The sequence below is a fragment of the Cheilinus undulatus genome, linkage group 22, assembly GCF_018320785.1.
Source record: "Cheilinus undulatus linkage group 22, ASM1832078v1, whole genome shotgun sequence".
In the NCBI taxonomy this organism is placed as follows: Eukaryota; Metazoa; Chordata; class Actinopteri; order Labriformes; family Labridae; genus Cheilinus; species Cheilinus undulatus.
Genome location: NC_054886.1, coordinates 24230984 through 24251461, shown reverse-complemented (window position 1 = coordinate 24251461; position 20478 = coordinate 24230984). Strand labels below are relative to the sequence as shown.

General features: G+C 37.0%; 1 protein-coding gene across 4 annotated transcripts in view; it reads left to right on the top strand.

Annotated features, from left to right (window-relative positions):
* Positions 1-814: 814 nt before the first annotated feature.
* The window catches only part of clcn3 (chloride channel 3), a 59180-nt gene continuing 39516 nt past the window's right edge, over positions 815-20478 (top strand). Inside the window, exons 1-2 of one of the 4 annotated variants that reach the window (XM_041779545.1) lie at positions 815-977; positions 17525-17706. In XM_041779545.1, coding sequence (XP_041635479.1) covers positions 17544-17706 — 163 coding nt within the window. In that variant the 5' untranslated portion in view covers positions 815-977; positions 17525-17543. The remainder of the gene's footprint in view (positions 978-17524; positions 17707-20478) is intronic. The other 3 variants (XM_041779541.1, XM_041779544.1, XM_041779546.1) reach the window with 3 other exon arrangements.

Sequence of the window (20478 nt, the reverse complement as noted above, 5' to 3'; positions counted from 1 at the left end):
GGAGAAATGTTTCAAACATTTACTTAGAAATGTTAACCCTGAGCTATCAATACTCCAGTTTTTGCTGTTTACCACAGCTGTTTAGGGATGTGATGTAATATCATTCTCTCTCTGTGTATGACTGTGTAGTCAACAGAGGTAGAAAAAGAACACGAGTGTTTAACTCAATAAAACTTACTTAAGTATAAGTTGAAGTTCATTTATTGGTTTAGTTAAAGCTCCTGTATGGAACTCTTGATTGGTTTGAGTTTTGGCGCCCCCTATGGACACAACAGAATCTTTTATCTCTTTATGCTTTTGTTCCGTCTACTTGTAAGCAGATAACTTAAAAACCTTACACGCCTGTCTTTGAACTGCCTTACTCAATGGGAATCTTTGCATTGGAAAGTCTTTAAAACGACAGTATCTTAATGGTGCTTCTCGTTAAATATGTACCCCCTGCAACAGCTTTTCTAGACATTAAAAACTAAATAGAAACAAAGCAGTTGTTGATGGTCTCTTTTGATTTTGTAGATAATGAAGATAGATCTGTGTTAATTTCATTCTGTTTATCAGCCACTTAAGAAATCTTTACAGGAGCTTTAAGTCAAGCAGCATCAGTCTGTCTGTATTTGTTAACAGATGTTTCCTCTGGTATCTTTCAGTGTTAATGTTTTTCTCTTTCTTCTCAGTGAATCTGTTTTATTATATTCAGGCCGCGTGATTGCAGTGACTGAATGAATAATTGATCATTTTCTCTCCATGTCTGTCTGTAGTCTATCTGAGGGTCTGAGGGTGGAGGGTCCTCTGCTGCTGCTGCTGGGATGAGAAACAGGAAGTGAACGTCACTGACACAGGAATGGGACTGGAAAGAGAAAACACCATCATGATGATGAGGAAGATGTCTAATCCAGTCGTTTAGGAAACAAAAATCGTCGTTTCCATCCAGGAGAAAGGATGAATTGTTGTGCTAGAGCTGGATTTGAGGCATCAGGAAGGTAAGCTGCGATGTTCGGTGTTTTTGTCTTTTAATTAACGGTTACCGCGGTCAACGTTAGCTTGTGTGTTTCACCATCCGAGGCCATCCATCCATCCCCCTATCGCTGTCATTTTCACTGAACTCACCGCTTCAATTTTCATTTTTTTGTCGCTGGTGAACAGGTGCTAGCTTGTCTTCTTGCTAGCTCGAAAGCTAGCCCGGACTGTGTGAATTCACCGTTTGCTGATGTGCTCGCATGTCTGATATATTTTGAGGATTATTGGACGGTTTTTGAAGACTCAGGCCCTCAGCTGCGGCCAAGTAGAGCTGCACTATGTGCACTGACACGGTCTCCATTTAATGTTCATTTTTAGCGGTTATTTTCACTATGAAATGCAGATGTAACGTTAATATTTGCACGGCTAACTGCTGAAAATGACCGGATGATTTTATTTCCATGCTGGCCATGTCATGGTGGCTTTCTGTCAGCAGCACACTGGAAGTCTTGTGGTTGTACATTTTGCCCACTGACCAACAAATACATCTTCCTAAAAACAATTTCAAGAGTTTCGTCGTGCAACATGAGCCTAATTCGAGATGCTTTTTCTTGTAAAGGCGTAAAAAGTCTGGCTGCGTTACAAATGGTGTTTTTTATTTTGTAATTTGGGGGATGTTGAGGTTTTCCGGAGTAAAGTAAAACAAATTAACACTCGTTGTTCTTTGCAATTGAATTGAGTATACGGTTATAAATTCTCAAAACCAGTTTATACTAGTCTTTAAATCTTCATATAGACAGGTTCTAGGCAAAATGTTTTAATTCCTCCATAATCCAGTCTATCAATATCAACTGTAGTGAGGATACTATTACTCCACTAACCAATTATCAGGCCGTTGCTGTGCGAAATGAAAGAAAAAAACCCAAACGTTTCTCAAAAGTTGAAGCTGTTTATTTGTTTTTTCTAGGTTTGCTGTATATATTTTTGAAAACATTTTGTTTCAATATGCCTAAAGATTATTTACTAAGTAGTCTTTACTTTTTTGCGTTGTCCCAATAAAAATCAAAAGAAAGGCAGATAACCCTAACCTGCATTATCGTTAGCGTGGATTTTTTTCAAGCTACGGTATGAGACTATTTTATAAAAATGTTAGTTGTTTCGCCCTTTTTCATTGCAAACGGCAAATATTGTTCCCCCACTATGTAAGACCTCAGAGAGAGCTCTTAAATTGACTTTCAAAATGCTTTTTAAACGCCATTGTTTAGCCCAGAACCAGAAGAACGCATTGCTAACGTTCGTGTTAGCTATCAGCCAGTTGCTAGCTAGCATAACCGTTAGTAACGGTTTTTCTCTAAGTGTGGTCTGTAACATTATTCTATGAAAAGGTTAGTGTACATAACGTTTCTTTTTTTCAAAGATTGCATGTCCAAATAAAAAGAAAAAATGTCAGTGCCAGCAGTGGCTTTTAAAAATTGCTTGTTTTGTCCGAGAAACAGTTCATAACACTGAAACACCTAAAAGCAATTAACACACTCCTAGCTATCAATACAGTTAACAATTTCTTTAACAAAACTGTTTTTATTAATTTGCTTGTGATAAAGACAAAATATGTAGTTTTTTTGCGCTGAAATATCGATATCAATTTAAAAAGTGAATGCCATTTTGTAGTGGGATCCATATTCTGAGTGAGCATTGTTACACACTATATAGTGCACTCATTCTATCCCCCATGCACTGCAAAAAGTAGTGACTAGCTCTGCAGCATTTAACATTATGCATCATGGTTTAAAGCTTTAACAAGCAAAAAGTGACTTCTTACTGCTCTCATTCATAATAGATAGAGGTGTAAATCACCAGTTTTGTCCCAATACGATACAATATCGATATTTTGGACAACGATACAATATTTTCCGATATCACAAAATGTGCCAGGATACTATTTCGATTCCATATAGGACTTCAACAGATATTTCTGTTGCTCTATATCAACCCTTCATACTTTACACAGGGGCCTATTAATGTGGCAGATAGTTCATTTTTGTAGTTTATTCACCTTATGAGATTTAAATGAGGTAAAATATGTTGCATATGATGTTATATAATGATTCTTTATCATTTTTTAATCTTTTGCAACCTTGTTTTTAATAAATGGAAAGGTTAGACAGAATACTAGAGCAAAACTTTATAATAAAAGACACTCCTGTGATGTACAGCTTCATAACAAGAGCGAGGGGGCGTATACAGAGAACAGCTGTCCTCCTTGAACCACGTTAAGTTTGGACAGCTTATATTTTCATTGTAAAGCTAACGTGAGACGGCGATGTAAAATAAGTGTGTCAAAGGAGACATGCAGCTGCAGACTTTTCCCTTTCTGTATATCTACCAGTTGCTGATCAATCTTGGACCTATTTTTATACTGTTCTCAATTTGTTGTGCTGTGCAACGTTTTACGAGCCTATAGCTTTACTTTGAAAAAACAGCCACTTCATGAATCTGGCTTTTTGGCTATGAATAGCTTTTCAAGGTTTATTTCTTGTTGACAGACAAACCATTTTAGTGCTAGTAGAGAAGTTGTCTTTAAATTTACAAGGATTGTTAATGTTAAACACGACCAAGTTAATGTTTCCCTAATTTTACGTCTTTGTGCTCTCACTGCTGTATTGGAGATTAATGATTTATGATAAGCTGGCTGTCTTTTTCCAGGTCAAGCTTGAGGCATTGCTGTAACACTCCTTATTAGATTTCACTGTTGGTTTAATCAGAGGGAACTCCTGATTGGGTTATGTCTGTCTGGAGTTTCTGCCTCCATTCTGTTTCTCATGACCTCATGAGGTTCACTCATGAACATGGGTCCTATTTATGCATTCATCTTCCTCATCCTGACATTCTCATAAGTCTAGGTTCAAGTCTAGGCTTCAGAATTAGTATCTATATGGAAAAATAAGATTTGAGAAATGATCTAATGATTTCTATAATATCTTTAATATTTTGTTGTGATTTTAGCCAAACTGGCTATTTTCACTCATCTGTTAGATTTGAATTAGACTCCATTTTTATGCATCTCCTGCTGTCTCCCTTGGAAAATAATCCATTCAGACCAGCGTGGGCTGGAGGGAAATTGATATCTGACAAAGCCTCACTGATAGCACAAACACACTCACATTGAAGGATTCATGAACAACAGAATATCATTTATTCTTTCAAGACATCTATTATTCATCTCATCATTCTCTTTGCAAAAGAGAAACTTCCAGTGTCACACAGGCCTGGTTTATTTTTTTCAGCAGCATCTCCCCTCGAGACAGCCGCATGTTAGCAGCATGACTGATAATGTTATTTACATCATGTGGATTCCAGGTTTCCATCCTACTCTGACTTTCAAAGAGCATCGTGGAAGTGATTTTTTTTTACATTAATTCTAGACCTTGCCTGATGAGGGTTTTTAATTGGTAATCCTTGTTTTTGAACACTTTAAAAACAGAAAAAGGCACAAATATAGAGAGCCCTTTCTTAGTGGCGCTGCTAAAATCAGTCATTTTTTCAGTATCATGTCATATTATGTCGCTAAAGGAACTCCCCTTCTCTGACTTTGGCTTAGCTTAACGTTCAGTAGTAGATTGTGATGATGCTGAGCAGCCTCTCTGTATTGGGGTTATGTTGTTTAAATACATGAGTTTACCAGTTGCTAAGGTGGTTTGATATTGTGTTTGTACTGGTTGCTCGATATTATAGCTTGGCAGGACCTGAAGCCTTTGTTTCCCTATCAGGGAAAGAAACTCAGAGGGGATTGCATTGTGTTTCTGCATTTGTCACAGTCAGGATTGGAAAGTGGTACCCTAAAGTTACCCATCATAAAGTGAAGACTGTGTGTAACTAAATATTTTTACCCCATCCTTTACATTCCATTATTTAAAAAGTTAATGTTTCCTATTATGATGTAGCTTAAATGTTTTTATGAGGTACTATGCCAGTGTTGAACTTTGTAGAAATTGTAACCACAATGTGCCCTGTATTGATATTTCTGATTACCAAAAACTGTTTGTTTAATTCCTGGGCTAATCTTGGAAATCTGATCAAATTCAATCAGCAAATGTCTAAAAAATGCCATCACTGATTAAAGTAGAACTTCCTCCTAGGGAATGGTTTAGTATTCCTGCATTAGGGGTACAGTTGCCAGGGAATGAGAGCACGACCATGGGTAAAGAAGAAGGAAGGGGTTGGGCTATGTGGTAGTATGACTTTGAGGTCCAATGACTCTGACTTATGACCGGTTAATTCTTGACCCAGAGTGGACATGTGGTAACCTGACTTGCTAGATAGACTGTTTCATACAACCACTGCATGGACATATTTCACATTCATCTGGGAAATCTCCCTAACTAAGTGTTTGGGAAGGTTGAGACTTTTCTCAAAATTCTCAAACATTCTGTCCGTCACATTCATGACGGGCCAATCAGAGAAACAAGACAACATGAAGTAGCAGACCTACGCAGCTCCAGTGCTAACCAGGCTAGTGCCGCCGTAGTGTTTGAACCTCAAAGGGTTGTAAATGGCTTAAATTCATGCCAAAACATATTAGGAGTGCAAAACGGACTTCTCTAAAAGAAGCTTTGACAGGGTTGTCGAGGTCTGATTAAAGATTAAAGTGCCGCCCAACTGCTACACTGTAGGCAGCCATTGCTATTAGCTGACAGTACAAAAGGGCTGCAACAAACGATGATTTCAATCATCCATGAATGGAATGCTTTTTTGTCATGGGGGGGGGGGGGGGGGGTAAATTTAAAATTGAACATGGACATTCCAAAGATGTCAAAATAATGTTGGTTTAAATGTCTATATTCTTAAAAACAACATTTTTTGAGTTCTGTTGAATTAAATAACTTGAACATGCCATAAAATAAACACACACAAAAAAATGATAAAAAAACATTTGAAAATTGATTTTTTTATGTTTTTACCATGCCTCACACCTTACAAACATAAACACTTTAAGATCATACTAATGACAACAGCCTGGGGATATGATTTGAATGAAAAACTGTTATAGCGGGATACTGCTTTTATTAGGCTAAGTCTTTTGCAATAATTTCATCCCAGATGAGCCACAGATCAGCCTCAGCTTATCAAAGTTTTTGATATTATGATCACTTATAAACATTTGTCACTCACTTATTCAACAAGCTAACGTTAGTTCGTTCATGCTTGTTGTCAGACTGACCCGCACTCACTGACGGACACACAAACTATCTCTCCTCTCTGTAACACACACACAGACCCACACACCCAACTGCTCCTCTCGCCCAGTGACTGTGGCTCACGCTTTTCCTTACTCTCTCCTGTTAAAATTTAGAACACAAAGTGCGGCAAATATCAGGGATTAAATGAACACTGTGCAGTCCATCATGAGACATGGTTGATGATGAATGTATCTACTCAATTTTTCCGGTAATCATCAGATTATAATCAGAGAAGTACTAAACTAAGTGAAAGTGAAGTTTATCAGCTGTCTGTGTGTGACATAAACAGCTCCACGGCACGCCAAGTGATGCCGTAATCACGGGACACAACGAATCGATACATAAATTTGTTGCAAACACTTGTAATTATCAATTTCGTCAATTTGTTGTTGCTGCCAAACACCACCCATAGCTACCTCCTCATTCTCCTCAAATGATGCTGATTGGTCCAAACTGTTTTGGTTCAGCAAAGATGTTGTAGATTGGAGCTTTGCAAGATGGATTTGCTTGATGACGGACATGAAGTCTGGCAAATCCATCTGCTCTGCAAGGTTAGACATTTGGGCAAAGTTGGATGAAAACCCTTCAAAGCATTTTTGAGATATTGTTTTCCAAGGTAAGGGATGGACATGAAACCTAGATGCTTTGAACTGTGACCTCCAAAATCAAGTTCATTTTTGAGTCAGAGTGGACATTTGTGCATAGTCTGAAGGAAATCCTTTAAAGCATTATTAAAATATCATATAGCTCTGGTTTGGTCTGTGTTTGTCTTGTGTTGGTTTGTAAAAGAAACATCCAGCAGTGGTGCTGATACAGGGGATGTCAGATTTAGTTTCCTTGTAACACAACATTCAAATTTATAACTCCATAATGTCAGAGAATATTCACTTTTTTATGAAATTTTGAATTTTTCCTTGTAAATGAGCAACTTTTAACTCTGAATATTTTTAATGACTTAATATGAAGCTAAATGTATTTCATGACAATGTTTAACTTGTTGAACATTAGTGTACCTGATGTAAGTGATGTCTGTGGTTCAGATTGCTCCTGTGTCTGAGGGAAGTGTGAGTCTGTCTGTTAAGGAGAGGCCAGAAATTGCTGAGTCATCTTCCATCAACAGTCACCTCCATAATGACTGGCATTAGAAAGATAAGGCAGTAACATTGTGTTCTCTCAGCGCTGAGCATCCTCCTCACTCAGCTTATCTTCTAACGGCTGCATGGATGTGAGCGGTAGCTCCTCAAAAATCAACACACTGGTGTAATTGCTGGTTTGATTGTTGCTGAAAAGAATGAGAGGAAACATGAACACATACATAACAGACTTAATTATAGCTCTGAAATGTCACCAACAGAAGAGAAGAAAAGATGGCTAGATTTATCAAAGTGGCTCATCAGTCAGGCTCAGTTGTACAACTCTTCTAATATTAAACTGTTTTATGACTAAACATTTTATACATGCCACCATAGATTCAATATGGGTGGCAGCAGAGCGTTATTACATTTCTATTCATAACTGAATTATACTTTATAGAAATAATCTTCAGCCAGCAATCGTGGCAAGAGGAGAATCACTGCTTTCATCGTGGATTGATGACGATAAATCAATTCTGTCACTAAAGACAGGATATTTATGTACATCGCAAAGTTTGACATGACTCTGATTTGATTCAAGACAGTTTTTCTGCCAGTACAAGAAATTAGCATATGGAAATGTTACATTTTGGAGCTTAGGTATGTACAAACTAGATGGAAGGACACTTTCGAGTCAGCTCCTAACAGGAGAAGGTCCACAATTTCCATTTTGATTAGAGCAATCCATCCAAGTACTTGAACCAAACGGTGCCAGCCCTGCCTTCCCAAAACACTAACCGTACCTTAAATTTAGGGATAAAAAGATGTTTTTCCTCTGGAAAATGTTCATAAAAACCTTTTAGAATTTTTAATAAATTATCAAGTAATTTCCTGAAAATTATATAGCCCACTTGGTGGCTTCAGAACACTTTTTACATTATGTCTCCATGTAATACATGTAAATATAGGTGCTTTTTCTATTAAAAAATAAATAAATCAAAATGTTCAAAATCCATTTACATTATTTCTTGGCCAATAGGTAATGTATGATAGGTGTCCTGACCCAGCGTGCTTGGTTATTAGAAGCTGAAATCCAGTGGCCAGCAAGGTCAACATAAAAATGATGACTTTTTCTAAACAGGGATCAATATCATAGCATAGCAGACCTCCACCATTAGCCCTATCTCCCAATAGTAAAGAATCCTCTGAAAAATTCCTGGATCCAGATGGTGATCCAGATCACTCTTCAAATCTAATCAGTTCTTCTTTATGCCATTTCTGACATTTCCTGAAAATTTCATCAAAATATGTCCATAACCTTTTTAGTTATGTTGCTAACAAACTAACTAACTAACCCTGCCAATCACAAAACCTCCTTGATGGAGGTAATAAACAAAGTTACAGGTGTATTTGAGTGTCTGTTCAGACTTTCCCTCCTGTCAGGAAGTGACATCACATACCTTATATCTGTATTTAACCATGTTAAATGAGTTTGATCTTAATTGTTAAACTGTCAGTAATACAGATGTAATGACTTAAGAATCTGATTACTAGCTAGCAGACTGCACTGGCTCCATAAGCCCAGTGGAGAGGTCATCTGCACATTTTTACCCTCTTACTGTGCTGTTGTTTATTTTTTAATACAAGTTAAGTTCCCTTTTCTGTGATAACGTTCATGTCATAGTATTCTCTCTCTCAAAGTTCCTTATTTTTTCAAAAACAACAAAAATTAGTTTTGTACCCCACAGGAAGTCAACAACTGTTAGTTTGAGACATTAAAAATATCCAAAAATGAAACCGTTTTCAATGCAAAATAGTGGAGTTTTTAATTAGAAATGTTTCAATTCTTTTTTTCCTTCCTGGTTCTGATACCAGAGTGCCTTTTTATTAATACATGTATGAACATGTATAATGGTGATTAGAAGATCTAATGAGGAAGCTTCATTACATGCACATGCTGGTCATTGAAGAAAATAATCACCTCCTCTTGATCATTCTAAATACTTCCAGCTGGGTTCACACATCATTCCAGCCCAACCCCACACCTTAAATTTCCTAGAGGGCTAGAGAAGAAATAAAGTTTGTGTTGATTTATTAAAATTCTATAAAGTTAGAGGTATTCTGTTTTTGTTCCAAGTCATTACAATTCAAGATAAAAAAAAAAAGTCAGTGAAAAAAGACATTATCACATGAGCTCCACCTTGACATTTACTCTGCAAACAAGCTAAATTGAATTTCCTGTTGCGCTGATTCGATTGTGCTCAAAGGGAAGTCCTGTCTCATAGTGGATCAAATGTGATGCTAGTGGTGGGGAAAGTTTCTCTTTCCTATTTAATTCACATTCAACCATTTGCACTAGAGAGGATCATGGTCTTCATAAGTGTTTAGAGAAGACTTTTGTTCATGATAGTGCTTGTGCCAGGCAGGGGTTTTTGCTATCATCACAGTGTCCACATTGATTAGTCAGAGGTGAGTGACTTTGACTGCACATGGGGAGCTGGACAGTCCATACTGATGCATTAAAATATGTTTTTAAATATAAGAATATGTATTGGAATCAGGCTTAATAAATTAATATCAATGAAAAGAAAATAGTAACAAAGGCAGTACAGATTGGCATAAAGATCTGTTTATTATAGCTGCATTGTCCTGGTCGGTACACATCTCAAAAATGATCCTTGGAAAGTTTATGGGATAATTATTTGGTTTATGCTTATCATTAAACTTCAAGATAGAAAAAAAAAAAGTTCCATAAAACATCTACACTGTTTCTGTTTCTCTCCTATCGCACGTAAGTGTGTGCCAGCGGCAGGTAAACAAATCTGTCTGTTCGCACATTGCTAGCTTATTGTGCTAGTGAGATGGCAGAGAGGACAGGATTATACTTTGGAATTGTCCCCTTTATGTTGATTTTTTTGGACAAAAGGGACAAGAACATCATGTTGACACATGAGTTCAGAAGCTCATTGTATTGTTTTCATTGAATCAGCTGTGCAGCTGCTCCAATGGGGAAGTCTAACGCACAACCTTCGTATAATCCTGTATGCCTCTGCTCAATTTGTATTCAGACTTTTATCAGGATGTAGAATTTAAGATTGTGGGCTGTAAACTAGGCTGTAGAGTGACAACAGAGTCCACATGTCCAAAGGCTGATGCAAAGTACGTTATGCACCACCAGTTTGTGGAGCAGTTAAAGAGTTTTAACTTTGGTTAACACAAAAGTACTCAAATGTTGATGTTTTTGGTAATCCAGTAATGTAGTGAGTTCTTTCCTCAGGATGTAACACAGTAATTTAACAGATTTGTTTTAAAATGACTATCCCTCACTGGCCATCACCATATCAGTAAAATTGATGCTGCTGCTGTGTCCATTCTACTTTATAGTTTGGAGCAGTGACATGTTGCCTGCTCTTTTTAAATGAACTAAACCTACCTGACTAATATGTTACAAACTGAAATATTTATATAAACATGCTACAGGATCTAGGGATCTTTGTGATTAGTTGACAAAGTAAATGTTCTCTCTCTCTCTCAATAGTCAACAATTATTTTTTTCTTTAACTAATTTTATCCCACAGTGATGATAAATTGCCGCGTCTAAGCTGTAATGTAGCTTTCCCATCATTTGCTAGGATTGTTACTCATCATGTGAAATGCAACTTTAAGTATTTTTGTGTTTCTTTAAATATTTTTTTGTTTCATGGATTTTTTTTGTTTAGTGGAATGTTTTCTTGATTTGTGGAATGTTTCGTGGATTTATTTATTTATTTATTTTGAATATTTTTGCATTTTCTGGAGTGTGTTCACATTTTCTGGAATATTTTAAGGTTTCACTGAATGCGGGTTTCATGAGCGTTTCGTGTATTTTTTTTATTTCCATGAAATGTTTTGTTGTTTCCCTGAATTTTTTCATATTTCTTGGAATATTTGTGTGTTTCATGGAATTTTTACGTCTCATGGAGTGTGTTAGGCCTACATTTTGTGGTGTTTCACAGAATGTTTGAAAATCTTTTGATCATGAAAAGGTTTTTTTGTTGTTGTTGTTGTTTTTTTTCTGTGATGTTTTTGCGTGTCATGTATTGTTTCATGTGTCTTGGAACGTTTTCATGTTTCTTTTTCATTTCTAGGCATGTTTTCACATTCCCTGGAATGTTTTGGTTTTTCACACAATGTTTCGTAATCTTTTTTTGCACTTTCTGAAATATTTTTGCGTTTCATGTAACATTTTTGTGTTTCTTGGAATGTTTCATGTTTTTTTTGTTTGGTTTTTTTTTTCGCATCTTGGAATATAGGCTATATACATATTTTATTGGTGTGGTCTCATGTTCCACGGAATGTTTCGAATCTTTTTGCGCTTCAAGTAATGTTTTTGCACTTCCTATATGTTTAATTTTTCATGTAACATTTTTGTGTTTCTTGAAATGCTTTCATGTTTTTTTCAAGTTTTGTGGAATATTTACTCGTTTCGTAGCATGTTTCACAGAATGTATCAAATCTTTTGTGATACATGAAATGCTTTTGTGTTTCCTGTAATTTTTTTAAGACTTTACATAATGATTTGGTTTTCCTGGTATGTTTAATGTTTCTTTAAATATTTTTGTGTTCTGTGAAATATTTTTGTGTTACATAGAATTTTTTCATTTTTCAAATTTTTTTCTGTTTCATGGAAAGTTTCTGAAAGTTTTTGCGTTGCGTGAACTATTTTGCATTTCATTACATCTTTTTTGTGTTTCATGAAATCTTGGCGTGTTTTTTGAAAAGTGTGTCATTAGCCTAATTGTTTTTGCATTTCATTAAACCTTTTTCGAGTTTCATGAAACTGTTTTGTTTTCATCAAATGTCCTTGCATGCCATGACATATTTGATGTTTCATCAATTATTTTTTTTTTAATTCATTACATGTTTTAAACAACAATTTTTTTGCCTTTCACAAAAACATTTTGTTTCAGGACATGTTTTTTCTTTACATCAAATCTTGCTTGTTTTTGTGTTTCATGACATTTATAATCACAATCTTTGCGTGTCACATCTGTTGTGTTTCATCAAATTTGTTTGTTTTTCATTTATATGTATTTGCATGTTGTGATATTTTGTGTTTCATCAGATTTTTTTGAGTTACATGAAATGTGTTTGTTTCACAGAATATTTTTGTGTTTTATAAAATACTTTGCTGTCAATTGAATGCTGTTTAACTTTTAGCAGTTGTCTTTCAGGGCTGCTGTATAAACAAGCATATATCCACATTTGGCACAAAAAGTCATTTTTCATAATTTACAGTCAATCAAACAGACACCAGCTTTTCTTTTCCTCTCCCTTTTTTTCTGTGGCTTTTGCTGAATGTCACCTCAGTCACTGCACAGGGGGGACAGAAATCAAGGCAAAAAATCAAAATGAAAAAGAAATTCGTTACCATTTAGGCTGATCTCACCACCACTCAAAAATGTATTAAACTCAGGTCTTTGTCTTTCACAGAGATATAAAGGGATATTGAGCCGCCTGTCAGAGCGTGACGGATTATTGCAGATCGGTCTACACTAGCAGGCCATCCTTCTCTTCTGTACTCTTTCTCTCTTTTCTTCAATACTTTGTGACTCATCATGTCTAAAGGCAACTATGCCTTCAGATATCTTCAGGTTAATGATTAATTTTCTGGAGTCATTGTTCTTATCCTGATGGGCAGCATTTTAGGCCACATCTGTCACAGTCTGAATCACATTTGTGGTCACAGATACTGGTGCAGTTTCTATGTGTTCCACAGGGGGGCACAATTTGTGTATTATTATTATGGCAATAATCCTGTCACTGTAGGTAGGGTGTCATGTGTCCTTTTAATCCCTCAGTCTATAAATAAATACACTACAGGGCTGGCAGCAGAACAGAGCAGAGTGTTTTTAAAAAAAAGGTCATTTTTAAAAAAAGTCTTAGTAAAATTAAAGTAAAAGACAAAGAACTAACTTTTTTCCTTCAACTCCTTGTATCTTTGGTCAAGTACTTCACATAATTTCCCAGTTATACCAGCTCATCACCCTGATGTGGCTCACGAGTTTCACTTTGGCTCGTCTTCATCATCATCAAACATCTCCTCTCCCTCTCAGGCTGCTGTTGACAGCCACATTCATCTTAAACGGCAGTAATTAATCAGCTTTGTGTCATCATTTCCTCAGCTCACTCCTTCTTCCTTGTACTTCATCTGCCTTCATCCTGTGCTCCAGTGGTTTCAGTATTTCTGTCTGATCATTCAAGGTCATCTACATTAAAGCTTGACTGATATAATATTCTCTAAAATTAAACTAGATAGCTTTGGATGGAGAAAATTCACTGGTGCCAAGAGTGTTGGCAGAAAAGTGACTGTTGGGGCAGAAATGAAAATAGACATTTTCTGGGATGGATTTTGCACTTTGCAAAAAATACAACTTACTAAGAATACTTCTTTCTGTGACACATCTTCAAATACACTTTAAGGTAAAATACACATTATGTTTATCATAAGTATCATTGATATCAAATATTTCCTAACTAGATATATTGTGAAGTATTGTGTAGTCAAACTGCATTTGGGTTTTTTGTTGTCAGCTTTGTGTTCACACTGACAAACTGACACTTCCTTCAGCTTGTCTTTCACTCAGAGGTTCAAACACATTTCATTCATGTTTTTCACATGAACCCTCCCTCTCCAACCATAAACCCTGACACCATGTGGGGTAATAAAGATAGCTTCTGGGATGAGGGCAGTAGTCAAATTAAATACAAATTATTACATGGGGTACGCACAGATAGGCGGCTAAACTTTGGCACCAGAGTAACTGGACTCCCACATACATGGGAGTCATTTTATGTTGCTAAAGTTGTGTGCACAGTCTGTGACTTTGGTCTTTTCCTTGGCTTTTAGTCCCTCCCACCAGAGAATCATGGCGAGACTGAAGGGAATGAAGCTGGGGACAGAGGAACATGTCTCAAGAGACTTGAGACATCCATCCCTCTGCAACATCATGTGAAGCGGCATTAGTTTGTGATGACAGTGTCAGCTGATCGTCAGTCAGCTGTCAGGTGGCTAAAATGGTTGATTGTTTCTGCTGGATTTTATTCTGTAATTCTTCTAATCGAATATCCACGTTAACAGTGTTTGGTCTCTGAATGTAAAAACACCTGAGCATGAAGAGAACCTGCAGTCAAAAGACAATGACTCTACCGACACAGTGCTTTATTAGGCTATGACTTCTCTATCAGCCTGTGTATGCTATCCATTAGGGCTGGACGATTAATCGAAATTTGATCGTGGTTCCTATTTTGGCTTCTCACGATTATAAAAACGTAATAATAGAAGAAAAACGATTAATGTGCCGCATGGCGGGGCATGTATGCAAGTTCCTACCCTGAAATAGCACCATGAATGCACCTGTGTTGCGTGTGCAGCTGCAGCAAACGTATGACGTATGTGGATCAATAATACGAGGAGTGAGCGATTAAAAACATGACAGAACAGCAGCCTTTGGTTGAGAAGAAGGGTAGGACATGGTAGGACAATTTGCATGTTGCAAATTTTGCAAGTTTTACAGGAGTGCATGTAGATTGGGTTTTTTTTTTTTTTTTTTTTATTGCTATTATTTAATATATTACTATTATTTTACTTGTTACTAATTCATTTTTCTTTGTTCTTTTAAGTTGTGGTTCAATAAATACTCAAGTTTTGAAATCAATGAATAATAGTGTTTATTGATTGTGATTTCAGTATCAATCGAACTTATCGCGATTATTATTTTTGCCATAATCGTCCAGCCCTACTACCCATACGATATTTAATCTGATTGTGATATGTTATGGATTAAAATTGTATCTTTTAGAGTGCCATACACAATGTAAAATAGTGTATTTATCAAGAGTAACTTAACCATCTGGTATCATTCCACCTCACTACTCTAATAAGCCATTTGTAGCAAGATATTTTTTCCAATCTTTTTATTAATTCTTTTCATCAACAGTCCAGTCCAAAACAACTAAATAACTGAATTTTAACCCTTCAAATGCCAGTTTGGCTACAAGAAGTCAACAAACAAACAAACAAACAAAAAAAAAAAAACAGAAAACGAGTTATTTAAAAACAAATTAATAGATACATTTCAATGTTTTTCTCCAAAATGAATCAGTGACATAGCAGAATTCATGGTTTTATTCTGCAATGGCAAAGAGATAGCAATGTTATAATGGGAGTAAATGGGACATTTCTGTCCACAAGGTATTAGGGAGTAAAGTCAGACAGTACCAGAAAAAAATAATCAATTTACTTGTATTGTGCAAGGTTATATTTGATACAGCACGAACGTGAACATTCACCAGCAAGAACGGCTGAAGGTTTGCGTTGTCATAGCGCTGTTAGTATTTGCTACATTCTGCAAACCAACTTCATGTTTTTTCAGGGCTGATAACGTCAACGCCTTAACGCTTGTGGTTAATCTGGAAACCTTAACATGTTAGAAAAATAATAACGCAATTTAATCATATGACTAAGTCTAACCACAACATGTTCCTGTAGTCCTCCAGCGCGGATGTTTACATGCCTAGGGATGAACTAGTGAGAGGCAGGTCAGACACAGCCAGCAGTGATGAGTGAGGAAACAGACCCAGGTCTGCATAATGGTAATTTTTCTTTTTAAAAAGCTGGTGAATGTTAGATAAGATAGAACCAAAATTGTGGGTACATACTGCAGTGATGAACTGTCTCTACACCAAAGCACAACGAGTCTCAAGTACCACCTTTGGGCAAAGCACATCTTTGCTAATGTTAGCAAAGACGCTAACAACAACACAGGCCCAAGCCATGGTCATACCACTCTCTCCAGCTGCTTCAGGACAGTTTTCTTCTTCAGCTGCTCAGATAAATGCTGAAGAGTGCTCCAAAACTTTGAGCAAGTTCTGTTTGTTAAAAATATTAATCCAGTGTATAAATCTGCGGTGGAATCTGCAAAATTAAAGTTCATTAGCTAACTTTACGGGCTGAAGACGGAAAATTTGGTGCGTTCAAGTAACCTCAGAAAATTAGACTGTTGTATTCTGTATGTTATGATGTGTTCAATTGTAAAAATGGGAAATTTACTTTTTGATGAGAAACTTCAATAAATGCAGTAGTAAATATGTGTTTATATTTGAGGGATATACAATAGATGTGGCAGACTGAATCATAGCTTTTTAACTCAAGTACTACTCAGCTAAGACCACTTGTAGTTTAAATATTTGCCCTTATTTTGTTTTTGCCCTAAAATGTAGAAAGTATTGATAGCGGTATCAGAACTTTCAATGTGCTGTACATAGAATTAAAAGAATAAAAATAGAGCACTTAACAACAACACCCTTTAAAAATATAAAAACATGAAAATATACTTAAGCTATTTCAAAATGCTGTGATTAATCATGATTAATCACAGCGTAGTGATGTGATTAACTTGATACATTTTTTTAATCGATGAACAGCACTAGTTTTTTGTTTGTTTTTTGTTTTTTTTTACAGAAAGCCACCATGATATGTGATTTTAACTGTTCCACCTTGCTGGCCACTAGTGATTTTGTATGTTGCTTTGTCTGTTACTCCAAACAGTTAAAGTTTTCCCCACCAGTATACCTCTGTGACATTAGGCAAGACCTTGCAGTCCAATCTAGATCAGACGATACAAAAGGAGCTTTTACAAAGGCAGCTATCTGCCTGGTAATGGACACCATGGTATTTATCAGGCTACAGCAGCGTGAAAATGGGGTAAAAATGTTTAAAAACAGATTAATTTGTCATTTAAATACAAAACTAAGAGGGATATTGAGCTGACTGCTGATGCTGGAGTTTTATTGACATGCAATGCAGGAGCTGAAACAGAAGATTTTTTTGGATGAGATGGAAACATTCTCAATAAAATGTGCTCCAGTTCTGTTATGTGGGCACATTCCACCTTCTTTGGCTCTTTTGGTTCTACTTTTTTGCTGCTTGTGCTGAAATTTTTCTGTTTTTAGAAACTGCTCTGTAAACTTTTTCTGGACTATAAATGAGTGTAAATCGATGACTCGTCTGTTATAGTAACGCTTCTGTGCTTCTGTATGTCTGTGCTTCTGTATGACTGTAATACTCTGCATGTTAATAACTCCCCCCTACTAATCATCTTTTCTGTCAGACTCACTCCACCTGGTAGATTCTTTAATATAGCTTCCTCACAAACATGGTGTGTATATCTCCACCACTCCCCACTCCTTCCTTCCCTCCCTCCCTCCCCCCTGATCCAGGGCACTGGCGTGTTGCTAAATGGAGTCGGAGCAGCTGTACCACAGAGGCTACTGCAGGAACAGCTACAACAGCATCGCCAGCGCCAGCAGTGACGAGGAGCTGCTGGATGGAGCCGGCGTCATCATGGACTTCCACACCACCGAGGACGACAACCTGCTGGATGGGGACGCTGCCTCCCCAGGTAGGGGGATAGCACCTCCTGTCCTGTCCAGTCCCTCCCCACTCGAGCTGTCTGATTGGTTCTTTTGACAACCCCCTGACCCTCACTGTCCAATAGCTGAGCTCTTAGTGAGTCGCTGTTCTGTTGAGTCATCAAGCTGCTGCTGATGTCAGGACGAATCAAGTGTGTTACTGTGCTGTGACGCAGTCGCTCCACCATCTGCCCCTCATCAAACCACATCAGCTGCTCTACATGCCCTCCTGTCACACCCCTCATACCCCACTGCTTTCACCCTCTCTGTCTAACACAGCTTCACAAATGGTTTTAAAACTGTTTGCTAATATTTACATAAGAAACATCTTTTTAATAACCTACCTGATCTCAGAAGTTAAATTTTAAGATTCAGGAGATTTTAATGCATCCAACAGTCTTCATTTAGCGAAGGTGCTTCAAGTATGTGGGAATTTAGTGCATGGTAGCTGTGTAACTGCTGCGTAACAGCTACATTTCATTGTAACATGCATGTTAACAAGCCAGGACTTTCAGACTGCCTGTGTGAGCAACTAACACTACAGAGAATATAGACAAATGAAGGCTTGCCTGTTTTTATCGCAGCAGTGTGCATCTCTTAGGCAGGATCGACAGGGTAATAAAGGAGAGTTTTATTTATCTTGTTTTAGCACAATGGCTCTCGACTGGTCTTGCTTTAGGACCCTCTACCAAGTCCTTAATGAGCAATTTTGACCCAAAATTTCTGATATGTTTTTTAATCATATTTTTTATTAAACATGGAGCTGTTTGGACTGAAGACAGAACAGGGCAAAACAAAGAGACTAAAGAAAAAAAATCAAAATTTCTTCAAAAAGTATCATAGGGAATTCCTAAATCTTTAACACATTCCAGACAGATTCTGAAATGTTCCCAGAAAGGTTCCCGAAAATACCTTAATGTTTCTACTGAAAATTTGTAAGATATTCCTGGAAATCTTTTGGTAAAGACTGCTGAAAGGTTTTGTGAAAAGTCTTAATTACTGTTGAAAACTTTCAAAAGTTCCTGGTTTCTTGTGAAATTCCTTCAGATATACCTACAGGAATAGTCCCAGAGAATATTAACAAGGTTTCTTGGGAAATGTCCGCAGTAAATTCCTGAAATTGAGGGTGAATTCTTAAACCTTTTTAGGGAAATTACTTAAAGTTTCCTAAAAAGTTTACAGGAAAAATCCCTCAAATTTTCGGTAAATTCACAATGAACATTCAGAAAAATTCAGGAAAAAACATTCTATTAAGTTTAAATTTTCTTAACAAAAAAACCAAAAGTATTGAGAAAAAATTTGGACCCTTTACTTTCCATTTTCTCCCCGCACATTCACAACCGACTGGAAATAGCTTTTGGGTCCTGATCCCCCAGTTGAAAACTACTGTTTTAGCAAACATTCATGTCCACATCAGTTGAATATATCACATGCAAGATAAACAATGTGGTCAGTTTGATATTTCTGTTAAGGAACAAGCAGGACCTGGCATACGCCACAGCAGTCATGCAGCAAACTTGCACCCAGTTTAAACAGCCGTTAGCTGCTTAGGAAGGTTTCAGAATCAAGCCATATTAACCTTATTTAGATTATACAGTTGAGGAGCCTGATTTAAGACAGTCCAGCTACAGACTGACAAAACACTAAAACTCATTGTGCACACCTTTTATATTTTTTCTTGTGAAGCCAATCTCAAATTTTTTAGAGAAGCTCTGATTATACTCACCAGCTAGAGTGGATAGATAGACACTTCATTAATCCTGTGGGAAATTCAAGAATAAAAGCGGTATATATGAGACTTTTTTATGACGCCCAATATGATCAAGAGGGAAGAAGAGAAGTACACTGGTGTGTCCCTTCAGATAATGCATCAGTTGAGCTGTCTCATGCTAAAATTGAAGCTAATATAAACATTATAAACTCATATTAAGAGGGGTATAAACACCTCTCATCCTCATCCACTTTCCTCCTGCCAGCCTCTCTGCGCTGGTACAGAATAATTCTGTGGTAAACACTGATAACCATTTGTAAGGCTCCCTAAAGAGTCATGTTCTTTTCACTTAAACCCATATTTGGTTGTCCTCAATTCTTCCCTTTCTGTTTTGTGTTCTTTTAGCTTTTAACCTGGCTTTGCATCATTTATACTTCTTCCAGCTCTTGTATCCTGTTTGTGTTCTCTTGACCTTGTAACCTGTTTAATGCTCGCGTTTCCTGCGGTTTATGTGTTGTTTGACTATGATTGTTGATCCTCCTCTGTCTTATTTGTTGGCTGGGCTTTTATGCCTTGCAGCAGTAAGACAAAAGGTAGTAGTTACACTTAAGACATGTGGCTGAGTCATTTCATATTCAGAAATGTGTTATCAGCTGGATAAAGATAGAAAGGTTTAAGTAGTCTTTGTGGAATTAAAGGATGTGAGTTTCCTGCCACGTTTGAAGCATTACATAGTTTTCAGGTACACTGCCAGTAATCATTTCGCAATGTTTCTGCTCTACCTGTCATTCCAGTGCAGCCACCTGTTGCTCATTCGGCTTTTCTCTGGTGTATATGGTGTGCCGTCATCATCTGATCAGCTGCATCCGGGTTGGCTGAGCAAACATGTTGATTAATTCCTGTCTAGCTCTAGGTCCAACTCACAGCTGATCAAACAAAAGATGCGGATGGACTGATGTTGAAGGTCTAGACTGAGCTTGTCTCTCTAAACATTGTGTTTAGAGCAAGTTTTGAAAGCAAACTAGTTTGTGTATGCATAGGATATGGACAT